Below are 13,776 nucleotides of genomic sequence, written 5' to 3' on the forward strand. Positions count from 1 at the left end.
CGGGGACATCGGGACTGCGGCGGCGCGGACAGCAGCGCAGCGGCGGGGACCACAGCGGCCCAGGTAGGCGGCGGGGCAGCCGCGGCCATAAAGGGTGGGGAGGGGTCCCCAAGCCACCATGATCCCTTTGTTCCGGCCCCACCCTCCCGGGCCACCATGCCAGGCTTTGCTTGTCCCCGGGAGTCCAGCGGTCACCATGGACAGCTCCCGGTCGCCCCACCCCTGCCTGGCCACGCAGAGCATCACTCGGGACCTTCTGGGCCCTAGTTGCCTCATACATGCCCTCTGCGAACTGCCTGCTAAGGCCCGGGTCCCTCACTGCCACCCATAGAGCCCTGCACCCTCGTGACCAAGCCCCTCTCTCAGGACTCCTTCTTTCCTCTGAGACCACTCCTGACTCCTGGGGAGCCCCACCATTCCCTTGAGTCCTTAAAGCTGCCCGTTCTTCATCATAGCCCCAGTCTGCAGCCCCTAGATCAGCCACCCACACTAGTCAGTGCCCCTGCCCCCAGACTCCCCCTGGCCAAGGCCATCCTGGCTCTTTGCACCTGAGGTGGCTTCATGGTCCCAGGGCCCTGCCCTGTGCTGCTCTGTGGATTGAGAGGCTTTGGCCAGGCTGGCCCGGGGCTGGGGTGACTCAGACGGGGTGGCCAAGCACCTCTGAGCCCCCTGGACACAGCAGCTGAGCAGGGCCCAGTTTTAAGTCCCTTCTGAGTCATGCCACCTCTTAGATATGACCTTGAGCAAAGCTCTTCTCAATGCAAGTTCAGGGCCCTCTCCCTGATCCCCAGAGGAAGGAGACCTGGATTGCACAGGACTCTCTTAGTCAGGGGCCCAAACCTCAGCACCCATCTAAGTGGGCACTGCAACTCCCGGGCCCACCACCAAGATGGGGTCACGTTGAGGGGCACACATCCCACCTCCATGTGCCGCCTTAGATCCCCCAGGGCAGTGGGGTGCTGTCTCTGGGTATCCCCTCCCATTACCCTCCAAGAGAAACGCTAAGAGTGCTGGGCTGGACAGTAGCACCATGCCAGCACCTCCAGCTCTTCCCCAGGCCAAGAAGTCCCCTGTGTAGAATCCAGGGACACTTTGGGTAAGTGTCCAGCTTGAGAGTTTTGGGTGTCACTAGCATTGGCTCCAGTTGTTGCATTTTCCTTTTATTTAGGCACATTCGATAATTCCGAATATACCTTCAGACCCCATGGAGGGCGCTCCTCCTCACCCCAGAACCACAGGTTGCTATAGCTTTGGGGCTCATTGCAGGCTGAGCTGGAGGCACTCACCCCTAACCATATTTCTGGTCCCCTCTCCCAGGCTAGGCCTGGGTGCCTGTCATCCCATAGAAGACAAAATTGAACCCCACAGACACAGCTGCTCCTTCAGTGACTCCAGGGGAGTCCTCTGAACTTTCTCTGTATGTGTCTGAGGGGGAAAGAGGTGGGGAAAGGACTCTGTCTGAGGGACGACAGTAGTAGGGACAGGCCTCCTTAATCTCCCCTCCACACACGTCTTCCCCACCTCTGCTACTTTAGGAATCCTCATGCTGTGTGACCCTCTGAGACCCATGAACCTCTCTGAGCAAAAACAGGAGAGAAACCCAAGGAATCCCTGCCAGGAATTCTGTTGAGCACACAGCGGCCTGAGAAGGAAGCCAAGGCACGGGCAAAGGGACAGGGAGGCCTCACTCATCTTCAAGGCTGAGCTGAGAGTCCCCTTGTCCCAGGAACTGCTTCTAGAGACTCAGGATTTACACATTCAATTCCTGGATGTCCCCAGTGTCAGTGTCGGAGTCTTTTAGGAGGCTATTTCATGTGGCAGGCTCCCAGAGCCAGGCTGGAGGCCAGTCTTCAGGACATGAAGGGCTGAGGCTGAGGCCCTGGGCCGCACTTTGGGCGTGTTTGTTGTGACGGTTGTCACAGGTCTGACACCTGCTTACTGTCTTGTTTTTCCCTTTGCTTTTTTTTTTTGTTTTTGTTTGTTTGTTTGTTTTTTGGAGACATGGTCTCGATATTCAGCCCAGTTTGCCCAGGCTGGCTTCAAACTCACAGAGACACTCCTGCCGCTTCCTCTGCACTGCACCAAAGGTGTGGGCCACCTCAATGACCGGAGGATGTGTTAGTCAGTCTCGCTCTGTAACCCAGAGTAGCCCACAATTCACTATGCCCTTGCCTCAGCCTCCCCAGTTCCGGGACTATGGCTGTGTACTGCCACGTCTGATTTTTCACAATGGGGTTCCTTTTTTTTTTTTTTGTTAAGATTTAGTTATTATATATAAGTACACTGTGGCTGTCTTTCTTCAGACACTCCAGAAGAGGGCACCAGATCTCATTACAGATGGTTGTGAGCCGCCATGTGGTTGCTGGGATTTGAACTCCGGACTCTGGAAGAGCAGCCAGTGCTCTTAACCACTGAGCCACCTCTCCAGCTCATTGCATTCTTTTCTATTTATTTTCTACATGTGTGTAGCACCTTCGGAGGCCAGAAGAAGGCATAAGATCCCCTGGTGGTTGTGAGCGGGTGCTGGGAACAGAATCAGGTCCTTTGTGAGAGCAGCCCATGCTGTCACCGGGGAGCCGGCTCTCCAACACCCATCTTGGTTTTTTGTTCTGTTTTGTTTTGAGACGGGGTGAGGATGGGGCAGGAAGATGGTGAAGCTCCGAGTGAGGCACTTATACCGGTGCAGACCTGGGGGCTCCGTGGAAGTCAGGCCTGAGGTGGGACCCATTGCTGACGTGGGCATCTTTGCATCCTGGCCTCATCAGCTGCACCATCTTCAGCAGCTCCCTCTGCCGCCCGGCTCGGAGAGCTCCGGGCTTTACAGATCTAGATCTCGGAGAGAAAGAAGCTGAGAGGTTGACAGGGAGCCCTCCTGAAGTTGCAGTCAGCCAGAGTGGCTGTGAGGGCCACTTGGGAGACACTTGGCTGAGGAAAGACCAGCACCGCCGGGACCCGGCCACTGGGTCAGGGGGCTATCCTGGGCTCATGTGGTCTGACATATTTTACTGTCCCTTCTCCAACAGGGTCGGTCTGGGGTTCTAGCAGCCGGCCCTGTCCTCCCAGCCGGCTTCAGAGAAGATGCCAGAACAGAGCAATGACTACCGTGTGGTCGTATTTGGCGCAGGCGGCGTGGGCAAGAGCTCCCTGGTGCTCCGCTTTGTGAAGGGGACGTTTCGTGACACTTACATCCCCACCATAGAGGACACGTACCGGCAGGTGATCAGCTGTGACAAGAGCGTGTGCACACTGCAGATCACGGACACCACCGGCAGCCACCAGTTCCCAGCCATGCAGCGGCTGTCCATCTCCAAGGGCCACGCCTTCATCCTGGTGTTCTCGGTGACCAGCAAGCAGTCGCTGGACGAGCTGAGCCCCATCTACAAGCTGATCGTGCAGATCAAGGGCAGCGTGGAGGACATCCCCATCATGCTGGTGGGGAACAAGTGTGATGAGACGCAGCGGGAGGTGCACACCCGCGAGGCGCAGGCCGTGGCACAGGAGTGGAAGTGCGCCTTCATGGAGACCTCGGCCAAGATGAACTACAACGTGAAGGAGCTGTTCCAGGAGCTGCTGACGCTCGAGACGCGCCGCAGCGTCAGCCTCAGCGTGGACGGCAAACGCTCCAACAAGCAGAAGAGGGCCGACCGCATCAAGGGCAAGTGCGCGCTCATGTGAGCCGGCCAGAGCCGGCTTGGGCCTCCCGGGCTCCTGCTCCCCTCCCTCCTCCCTTCCCTCCCCTCTTCTCTTAGTACTCCTCTCCTCCCTCCCCCTCCTCTCTCTTCTCTGTCCCTCCCTTCTTTGCTCCTGCTCCTCCTTCCTTAGTTCGTTTTGCCCATCCCTCCTCCCCCTCCCGCCATCTCTCCTCCCTCTTCCCATCCCCACCAGCCTACAGTAGGGTCAGGCTCCATCCCCGCTCTTCACACCTCCATGGCTTCATCCTTTGCCGACCTCTCCCTCTGTGTCTCTCTCTGCTCCCCCCCACCCCCGTTCTATCTGTACCCCACAACCACACACTGGGGGGTTTGATCCCTGCAGATTTGAAAACAGGGACCCGGCTAAGGAACTGCTTGTCCCAGTCAGGACCAGAGAGGCCATATTGCCTCTCCATCTCTGGCCCTTTCCCCCCCCTCCCCCGGTGTTCCCAGCCATGTCCACATTCTATCACTGTGACCTCCGGGGAGTTCCCGTTGACCTCATCTTCCCTCACTAATATCTTATTTCTCTCACCCGATCCTGGCCTTTCCCCATGACCTCTGACCTGTGTCCTTCCCTGGGTCCAGAACACCCCTGTCCTCTCCTGTCTGCACACCAGGGTGGATGGGCCCGCGGGCGGGGCCTCAGGCCCCAGGCAATAAACACAGGGCCTGCAGCAATGCCCGCCCAGAGCACCGCCTCTGGAATGGCGGACACCCACAGCACAAGCCCAGGACTGCCCTTCAGGAGAGGTGCATGGGGACCCTGAGCCTGGAGTGTGGAGCGGCTGCCTGGACACTGCCTTCTGCTGAGACAGAGACCTTGGCACAGTGGTGCCTCCATGGCCACCCCGACTGGGGGTTTGGGGCGTTGGTGATGGGGTGCCCAGGTGAGGGACTATCAGCCCCTCTGTGGGAGGTGATGGAACAGGGGCTGCTGCCCCAAGGCTCTGACAGAACCTGAGCCCCTCTGCTGGTCACGTGTACTCCAGAGCCTGTTCCCCACGTCCGCCCTGAGTTACGGAGCCCCCGTGGTATCTGCGAGACTGTCTGGGACCCCGAGCGGCTCCTGGGCCTGTGTCCCACCCACATGAGGGTGACTTAGAAGTGTGTGTTTCTGTGACCGTGTGTGTGGATGGGTGTGTGTCTGTCTGGGGATGGGGTGTTCTTGCACCACTTGGTGTTCTTAGTGAGACCACAGTGTATGTGGCTGTGGAGGGCACCTAGACATTGTGGTATGTCTGTGTGGCTCTGTGTTTTCAGGGGTGGGTGACACAGGCCTGTCCGACGGTCAACGGGTCCTGTTCCAGGCTGTGGTGAGCTGGCTCCTGGCTCAGAAGTGACAAGGACGTAGTACAGAGGCCTCAGTGCGAGGTCATCACTTCACAGCGGCTGCAGACCAGTCAGTGGCCTGGGCAGGCGAGCTGAGTCCTGATGTGTGTGTGTGACAGAGAGAAAGAGAGAGAGAGAGAGAGAGAGAGAGAGAGAGACAGAGAGACAGAGAGACAGAGAGACAGAGAGACAGAGAGACAGAGAGACAGAGAGACACACAGAGACAGAGAGACAGAGAGACAGAGAGACAGAGAGACAGAGAGAGATGGACTCAAAGAGACAGAGACAGAGAGGCAGAAAGAAGGCCGAAGCCAGATGACCAAGTGGGCCAGACCTCACTGTGCTCCTTTCTCTGTGTCAGGCACAGGGAGGTCACAGCCTGAAGCCTGAGCCTGAGCTTAGCTGAGCCCTGACCCCCAGCCAGTCCAGGGCCCCCATAGCTGCCACCTGCTCCCAAGCCTCGGGAGTGGCTCCTGGCTGGACAGGGGGTCACAGCCCTTTCTCAGGGACACACCCTGATAGCACAATCTCTGGGCCACCCCAGGCCTCTCCTGGCCAGCCTTGCCCATCCTGGGGAGAATCGGGCTGGGTGGCAGGGGAGGCTGGAGCCCACCCTGGCTGCTGGCCAACCTGCCCAGGCATCTCTGGTGCTGGGGACCCCGCCAGGCGCTTGCTGTGACCCACCCCTGCCCCCCGCATGTGGGAGCCCCGTCCCATGTGGGGTCTGTGTACGTTCTCTTGTAGACCTTGTCTTCCTGCAATAAACATGTGGATCCTGCCTCCCCTGTGCCTCGTGGCTTCTGTGGGGTTGTGAGTTGCCCGCTGCAGGTGAGGGCTGGAAATGGAGGATGGGCATGGGGGGGGGGGAATGGGGTGGGATGCAGCGGATGTCACAGCCAAGGTCAGGAATAAGCTTCCTGGGCCATGAAAACAGTGTCTGGTCCTCCTCTGGGCCTTGCAAGGTTGCCTGGATTCTGTCTCAGTAGCTCAGCTTTTCACTTGATATCTCTCCATGTCTTCTGCCCAGTCCTTCCCTTCCCCAAGCTCCCCTCTGCCATTTGAAGGACAGATTGGGTGAGCATTTGCCCATTCACTGTGTGTAATGGCACCACTGTATACCTGGCTCTGACCTGGATACCAGGCACAGCCACAGCATGCACAGGCAGGGCGCCTGCCTTTCAGCCCCTCACCTTCAGTCACCACATACAACTGAGCATGGCTGCCCGCCCCTGCCTCTAATCCCAGCACTGGAGGCCAAATAGGGAGGCACATTGCCAGGAATCCAACAGAAACAACAAGGGCTGGAGGGGTGGCTCAGTGATTAAAAATGCTTGCAGCTCTTGTAAAGAACCAAAGTTCACTTCCTAGCTCCCTGTAACAAGCCAGGATTCCTTGTAACCCTAGCCAAGAAAGCTGAGGAAAAAGCATCACTCCACTTTTAGCCTAGGATAGAAAACATGAGATCCAGGTTCAGGGAGAGACCCTGACTGGAAGATATAGGCATAGAGTCAAAGAGGAGGACACCAACACCCTCCACTGGCCTCTGCCATGGGCATATCCACCAGTGCCTACGCAGACACAAACAAACAACAACAACAAAAACCCCAAAATATAAGCCTCACAGAACCATAGAAATAAAGACCAGAATGAGAGAAAACAAAACAAAGGGAAAAAAAAAACCATACATACCAAGGGCTGGGGGTGTGGTCGTGGGTAGAGTCCCGCTTAAAATCTCCCATTGAGGGGTTGGGGATTTGGCTCAGTGGTAGAGCGCTTGCCTAGCAACCGCAAGGCCCTGGGTTCAGTCCCCAGCTCCGAAAAAAAGAAAAAAAAATCTCCCATTGAGGGGCTGGGACGTGCTCAGGGTGGGGCCCCAGCCTAAAATCCCCAGTGAGGGGCTGGGGGCGTGTTCAGGGGTAGAGCCTCAGTCGAGAATCCTCCAGTGGGAGGCCGGAAAAGCAATGGTGTGTTTATCTTTCATATAATAATATGAAGTTTGGCCGTGCTCTCCTGCTGTGGATGAAGCCCTGGATGCCATTTCCAGTTCTGTATAATCTGCGTATGGTGTCTCGTGTACACACACACACATACACACACACACACACACACACACACACACACACACACACACACACACAAACACACACACACACACACGGTGCGCGCACAGACACGTGCATGTACGCACAACATCCGTACACATAAAGTGAATAACTGGACTAGTCTGGGGCAGCCTAACGAGCTCAGGACAGAGAGGAAGGGGGTGTGTCCATGGCGGGCAGCTCCAGCGCTCCCCCTGATGGCCATTGGGCGCAGTGCGGCCTTCTGGATCGACTTAGAGTCAATCGCATGTCGTAAAAGCATAATTTTTGTGGATCTTATTTTGAATTACATTTGGGAAATTTTTGTATGCGTGTGCCCGCGCGCTCATGTACACACGCTCCAGTATGTGTGTGCTGATGAGAGGACGTAATGACGTAGTGGTTTGGTCTTCCCGGAGATGGAACTCGGGCTCTCAGACTTGGCGGCAGATACTTTTCCTATTGCAGTACCTCGCCTGCCCCTCTTAATGTTTGTATTTATTTATTTACTTATGTAAATTTTATGTGCACTAGTGTTTTGCTTGTGTGCGTGTCTCTGTGAAGGTGTCAGATCCCCTGGAACTGGAGACAGTTGTGAGGCACCATGTGGGTGCTGAGAATTGAACTCAGGACCTCTGGAAGATCAGCTAGTGCTCTTAACCATTGAGCGAACTGTCCAGCATTAGTTTTTGAAACAGGGTCTCATATAGCTTACAGGGGATTCAAACTCACCATGTAGCCCAACCTGACCTCAAACTTAGAGCAATCCTTCTGCCTCATTCTCTCAAGTGCTGGAACATAGCCCAAGTCTGCATCTGAGTTATTTAAAGGATATGGAGTTCCAACATTACCAGGCGGACTACAAACCATGACTCCGGTTTCTACAGTAGTAGGGTCCAGACACAGCCTGGATGTAATGTGCCAGTCTGGAAAGGAAGAGAGCTGTAGGAAGGTACTGGGCTTTCTCTATACAACACGAAATGTAGTGTTTGTGCATGTATGTGTGTGTGTGTGTGTGTGTGCATGTGTGCATGTGCATGCGTGTGTCTGTCTGTGCATGTGTTCGTGGATGTGTGTGGTGGGGGCACTCATGTGTGTGTGCATGTGCGTGTATGTATGTGTGTACATGTATGTGTGTGCATGTATGCATGTGCATGTGTGTGTGTGTGTGTGTGTGTGACATGAGCCCAGGGAGCCAAGCCAGCAGACTGCCTGTCATAGAATGTCTCTCCAGACCAGAATCTTGAGGTCACCCACTGAGGGGCTGCCCTGGTCTTTCCCTGGGACAACTGCTATCTGCAGGAATGTTCCAGATGTCTCTGAGGTCACCAAGAGAACTTGTGGAGAATGCAGACCCATGGACTAGGGCTCCCAGCATGATTCCCTGGTGCCCCTGCACCCACTGGAGGTTCAAAGTCATCCTAAGCTACACAGTGAATTCAAAGCCAGCCTGGGTATACTGTGACCCTGTCTGACAATAAAAGACAAAAAAAGATGGCTGAAGGTATAACCCAAGCCCAGTACTGCAAGACCCAAAAAACCCAAGTAACAGAGAGAATAGAAAAAACTGGAGATAAACATCGGAATGCAGAAAAAAATAAATAAACAAGCAAATGAAAAATTAATAGTTCCTTTCTATCCTGGGTCCCTACTTGGGAAAAACCGCAAGTGAGCTTCCCGGTCGGTCCTGGCTTTCCTGGGTTTTCTTTCCTTTTTTCTTTTTTTTTTTTTTCGGAGCTGGGGACCGAACCCAGGGCCTTGCACTTGCTAGGCAAGCGCTCTACCTCTGAGCTAAATCCCCAACCCCAAAGGAATCAATACAGACACGCTTGAGTTAGCATGTTTTTTTTGGTTCTTTTTTTCGGAGCTGGGGACCGAACCCAGGGTCTTGCGCTTCCTAGGTAAGCGCTCTACCACTGAGCTAAATCCCCAACCCCATCTCCTGGGTTTTCTAACTGGCCCCTGCTGTCTTGTTAGATGTGGGCTGAGATGGGGAGTTTAGTTGGTGTTTTCTTATTGCTAAAATGATGCACGGAGGATGAATATGGGATATAAATGTATGCAAATGTCATAATGAAACCCATTATGCTGTACAATGAATACACGCCAATAAAATAAACTGAAAAGCCAAAACAGAACGCCTGACATAACACAGGCCTAAGATTAGGCAGTCTCCTCAGAGAGGCCCCTCCCACTGCGCCATTGCTTGCCAGTCTTTAGAAACATAACCCCGCCCTCCAGCTTGTGAATGGCCCGTGAAGGTGCCATTGCTGGTTTTGCCCTGCCCACTCGTGCCCAAAGCCCCGCCCTGCTCCCCCGCAAAGCTAAGCCTACCAGACTTTCGGCCCAAGGCTCCTCCTCTGGACCAACCTCCGCCATCTTGGCTTCTGATTGGTCCGAATGCTACAGAGGCTCCGCCCTCATCACGGGGAACCCCGCCCCATGGAAGAGCCCTCTTTAGGCCCCGCGGTGCGTTTGGCAGCGCGGCTACTGAGACACTGGCGGGAGGCAGGTGAGCTCGGGCGTGCTGAAGAGAGTCCGGGTCTGTAGGAGAGGAGTGGGCTGCCTCAGAGAGGGCGGGGGCAGTCTAGAGAAGTGGGGCGAAGTCAGACAAGAGTGGGGTGCAGTCAGAGAGAGTTGGGTCGCAGAGAGGAGTGGGGTGCAATCAGGGAGGAATGGGTTACAGTCAGTTATGGAGGAGTGGGGTGCAGTCAGCTAGAGAGGAGTGGGGTACAGACAGACAAGAGTTGGGTGCAGTCAGATAGGTATGGGGTGAGGTGACAGAAGTGGGGTGCAGTCAAGGGAGTGGGGTGCAGTCAGGAGAAGTGGGGTACAATTAGCGAGAAATGAGGTGTAGAGAGGAGTGGGGTGCGGTAGGGGAGGCATGAGGTGCAGTCAGAGAGGAGTGGAGTGAAGTCAGGGGGGAGTGGGGTACAGTCGAGTGGGATGCAGTGAGAGAGGAGTGGGGTACAGTCCAGGAGGGGTGGGGTGCAATTCGGGAGGGGTGGGGTGCAGTCCGGGAGGAGTGTGGCACTACTTGTCTGCTGTCTGTTTGCACATGGTACGAACACCTTGGAAACAAGAACATGGAGCAGGGGAGGTACCTGTGTGTCCCTCTCAGGGACTCAGGGTACATAGGTTTAGATCTTGGGGTGCACAATCTCATAGCTGACTGGTTGTTTCAGAATCTTCCTGTGGGAGTGTTAGGGGCAATAGTGTTAAGGTGTGTGGGTGGCTCTCCACTGTGGGGTTTGGGGTAAGGATGGGGGATGAGGTGGGAGAGAGGTTGACAGGGCTGGGGGATCTCTTGTTATACTGAAACTGTGACCAAGTGTCAGGGAACCAGGCACCAAGCTCACCGGTTTGCAGCTGCAGACAGGTCTAGTGCTCTCAGTGGCTTTGGGACTCTGCTTCTGTCTGTCACCTGCTGTTCTTCAGTTCCCCCAACCCACCCCACCCCAGTGAGGGAAATGGCAGCTAGCCCTAGGTAGGTTCCCTGCAGTACTGGCCAGAGAAGGTGTGTGTTAAGCCCATCCTAGTGCAAGCTGTCATAGAAAGACTACAGGGAATCCCCCTCGACCCCCACCATACCGTCTTGGGGTGCCCTTCACCCTGGTGGCAGCAGGCATGGTCTCCCAGTCCTTAAGAAACTGAGTCCGAGAAATGGAAAGTTTGAGGCTAGCTTAGGCTACATTGTGAGTTCCAGGATAGCCACAAATGCATAGTGAGATGCTGTCTCAAAATCGCCACAGTCAGCCTGCAGTTTAGTGTAAGATTGTCTCTGAGCTTGGGTGACTCCGTTGTGCAGGGAACACTGGGTAACATCCAGGGACATGTGTAGCTGCTTTAAATCCGGGAGGTCCTGGTGCGCAGGGTATAGCCTAAGACTGCACAGCACCTCGAGGGGCCCAGAGCGTCCCACAGAGAATGAACAGGCCCAGAGCCCGTAGCCCAGAGACAAGGAAATCTGTGATCTATGCAGCCAGGTTGGCAGGGTGTGGACTGGGACAGAGCCCAGGGGTGGAGAGCACCTGCCTAGAATCCCCCAGGGAGGCACTGGGGCTGAAAGCCATGTTCATCCTCCTTCTTCAGGCTCGCCACTGCTGGGATTACAAGGCATTTGTTATGACACCTAGTTCTTCCAGGTGGCCTGTCCAGTTTTGTTTTTGAAACAAGCTCTCCTTGTAGCCTAGGCTACCTCTCTCTCCTGTTCCTGTCTCTCTCTTGAGTGACAGGGTAGGTAGGGGTCACCACACTTGGCCCTGTGTAGATTGCCCACACTCCGATTTCTTTCATTTTGCTTGCCTGCCTGCCTGCCTTCCTTCCTTCCTTCCTTCCTTCCTTCCTTCCTTCCTTCCTTCCTTCCTTCTCTCCTTCCTTCCTTCCTTCTTTCCTTCCTTCCTTCCTTCCTTTTTTGAGACAGGGTCTCACTGTGTAGCCCAGACTGGCCTGGAACTCAATGAGATCCCCCTGCCTCTGCTTCCTGAGTGTTGGACTTTAATGGAGTGGTCATCACACCCAGTTCTGTGTGACTTTGAAATTGTGAGTGATTGAGCGAAGTCTGCCCACACCCACAGCTTCTTTCGTGAAGGATCCTTGGGGTCCCCTGGTGAGTCCGTTGTGCCCAGGCGAGGGACACCCAGTGGGGTGCCCATCTTTGTCCACACGGCACAGAACTGTCGTTTGCTCTGGTACACCAAGTAGTAACAGGAAAGAAAGCTGCCCCCGCAAGACGTTGTCACAGGTTTTTTCTTTGTGTCTAGAAATAGCGACTGGAATGATGCTCACTGGGTTGGGGACACGTCTCAGCATGCACCAGGCCCCCGGTGTTGTCCCCAGTACCTCATAAATATAACATAATCCCAGAAGCAGGTGGATTTCTGTGACTTTGAGGCCAGCTTGGACTACTTTTTTTTTTTTTTTTTTTTGGTTCTTTTTTTTTCGGAGCTGGGGACCGAACCCAGGGCCTTGCGCTTCCGAGGTAAGCGCTCTACCACTGAGCTAAATCCCCAGCCCCCAGCTTGGACTACTTAGTGGGTTCCAGGCCATCCTGGGCTACACAGTAAGACCTTAGAACTTTCTAGAAAGAATGGCTGCCACAGCCACTAGCCACTGCAGCATCCGTTGTGGTTGACGTGGGCTGAAAGTCCAGACCCTTTTGTTTTCTCTCTGGCTGCTGTGACTATATGACAGGGGCTTGGCAAGTCACCCCTTGCTGGCTTCTCTTCTGTGGAAGATTGTCCCACGCCTGAGTCCTTTATTGTCTCACCTTGGCAATTCCAGGTGCTTGTGGCAATGAGGCCTGGATGGAGGACTCGTTTCTGTTGCCTCCTTCCCGCTCCCACACTGGGAGGTAAAAGCCACCATTTGTGACTGAGTAGGAGACACCTCAATCTGCTCCCTCGGGTCTCCCCCTCCCTGTGGTCTGGCCACTTTCTCCCTGGATCCTGGGAGGACCGGTCCTGTCTTAGTCTCCTCTGGTGGCTGGGGATGGGACATCGGAGAGCCTTTTAAAACACCTGCCAACTTCTTCCTGAGGACTCTGGAAAGTAGATAATCTGATCGCTTTTCCTGTTTTAAATTCGTGTCTGATTTGCATATTTTAAAATTCAACATTTTAAGCACAATAATTCAGGGTTTTCCTGGGCTCGTCTCCAGGTGCAGCCATGATCTGTACATGACAGGCTAATACCACGTTCTCACCCCAGGAAGATGTCTTCTACCGGCAACCCTGTGCCGCCCCAGCCCAGCACCCACAGACACGGTTCCAGGCTCCGCTTTCTCCTGGTTTGGACATTCCCATCATGGAGTCGCAGGCTGTGCGGCCTTCTGCCCTGGTCTCTACCTCACTGAGTTCCATGTCCTTGCGTTCCTCAGAGCCGAGCTCCAGCTCACTGTGGTGCTCTGCTGTGTGGACCAACCATGCTGTATTTCCACCATACATTCGTAGACACCTGGACTGCTACTGACTTGTTCTGAAGTGAGCTTGTCCTGGTCATAATAACTTACTATACTGGTCTGAGGCCTTTCTCTCTTTTCTTTCTGAGGTGAAGGTGTGAATTTATCCATTTCCCTGTGCTGGTCCTTTTCATCCCAAAGCCCGGGAGCTCAGAGCCACAGCCTCTTGCTGGGTTTAGTCGATGGCGGCTAATACGCAGATCGGAGATCAGCTTCCTAGTCTCACTAGGACCTCGGCGGTCGGTCCGCCTGAGGACCCTGACCCTACTGCCTCCTCCATACCCCACCCCCCGACAAGTGGAGCTTCCTGCTCCTGCTGCCCTCTGCTCTGAGAACGTTCTTTCCTTCCCAGTCCAACAAAGGCGCCTTGTCAGCCTGTTCTGTTCTCAGTACCCATGCCAAGTCCCAGATCATGTGATTGGACGAGTGAGCGCGCGCGCACCTGTGTGTGTGTGTGTGTGTGTGTGTGTGTGTGGTGTTGTGGTGTGCGTGTGTATGTGTGTGTGGTGTATGTGTGTGCTGTGTGTGTGTGTGTTGCCCATGTGTGTTGTGTGTGTGGTGTGCATGTATGTGTGGTGTGATGTGGTGTGTGGTGTGCATGTGTGTGTGGTGTGCATGTGTGTGTGTGTGTGTGTGTGCAAGTGTGCCTAAGGGTCACACTAGGAATGGGGCATTGACTTGCCTGTCATCCCAACACTTGGGTCTCTGAGGCA

The 13,776-nt window shown here is 54.8% G+C and overlaps 2 protein-coding genes across 3 annotated transcripts in view; both read left to right on the forward strand.

The window, feature by feature from the left end:
* The first annotated feature begins 24 nt into the window (after positions 1-24).
* Diras1 (DIRAS family GTPase 1) lies at positions 25-4,880 on the forward strand. Its single transcript, NM_001108987.1, is given in 2 exon segments — positions 25-63; positions 3,024-4,880. A coding segment is annotated over 1 exon segment (597 nt). The 5' UTR covers positions 25-63; positions 3,024-3,078; the 3' UTR covers positions 3,676-4,880.
* Positions 4,881-9,532: 4,652 nt separating this feature from the next.
* Positions 9,533-13,776, forward strand: part of Gng7 (G protein subunit gamma 7) — a 63,350-nt gene continuing 59,106 nt past the window's right edge. Inside the window, exon 1 of one of the 2 annotated variants that reach the window (XR_015624356.1) lies at positions 9,533-9,617. The gene's annotated coding sequence lies outside the window, so the exon portion shown is untranslated. The remainder of the gene's footprint in view (positions 9,618-13,776) is intronic. The other variant, XM_087558853.1, reaches the window with a different exon arrangement.

The sequence above is a fragment of the Rattus norvegicus genome, chromosome 7 (assembly GCF_021556685.1).
Source record: "Rattus norvegicus strain SHRSP/BbbUtx chromosome 7, alternate assembly SHRSP_T2T, whole genome shotgun sequence".
NCBI lineage: Eukaryota > Metazoa > Chordata > Mammalia > Rodentia > Muridae > Rattus > Rattus norvegicus.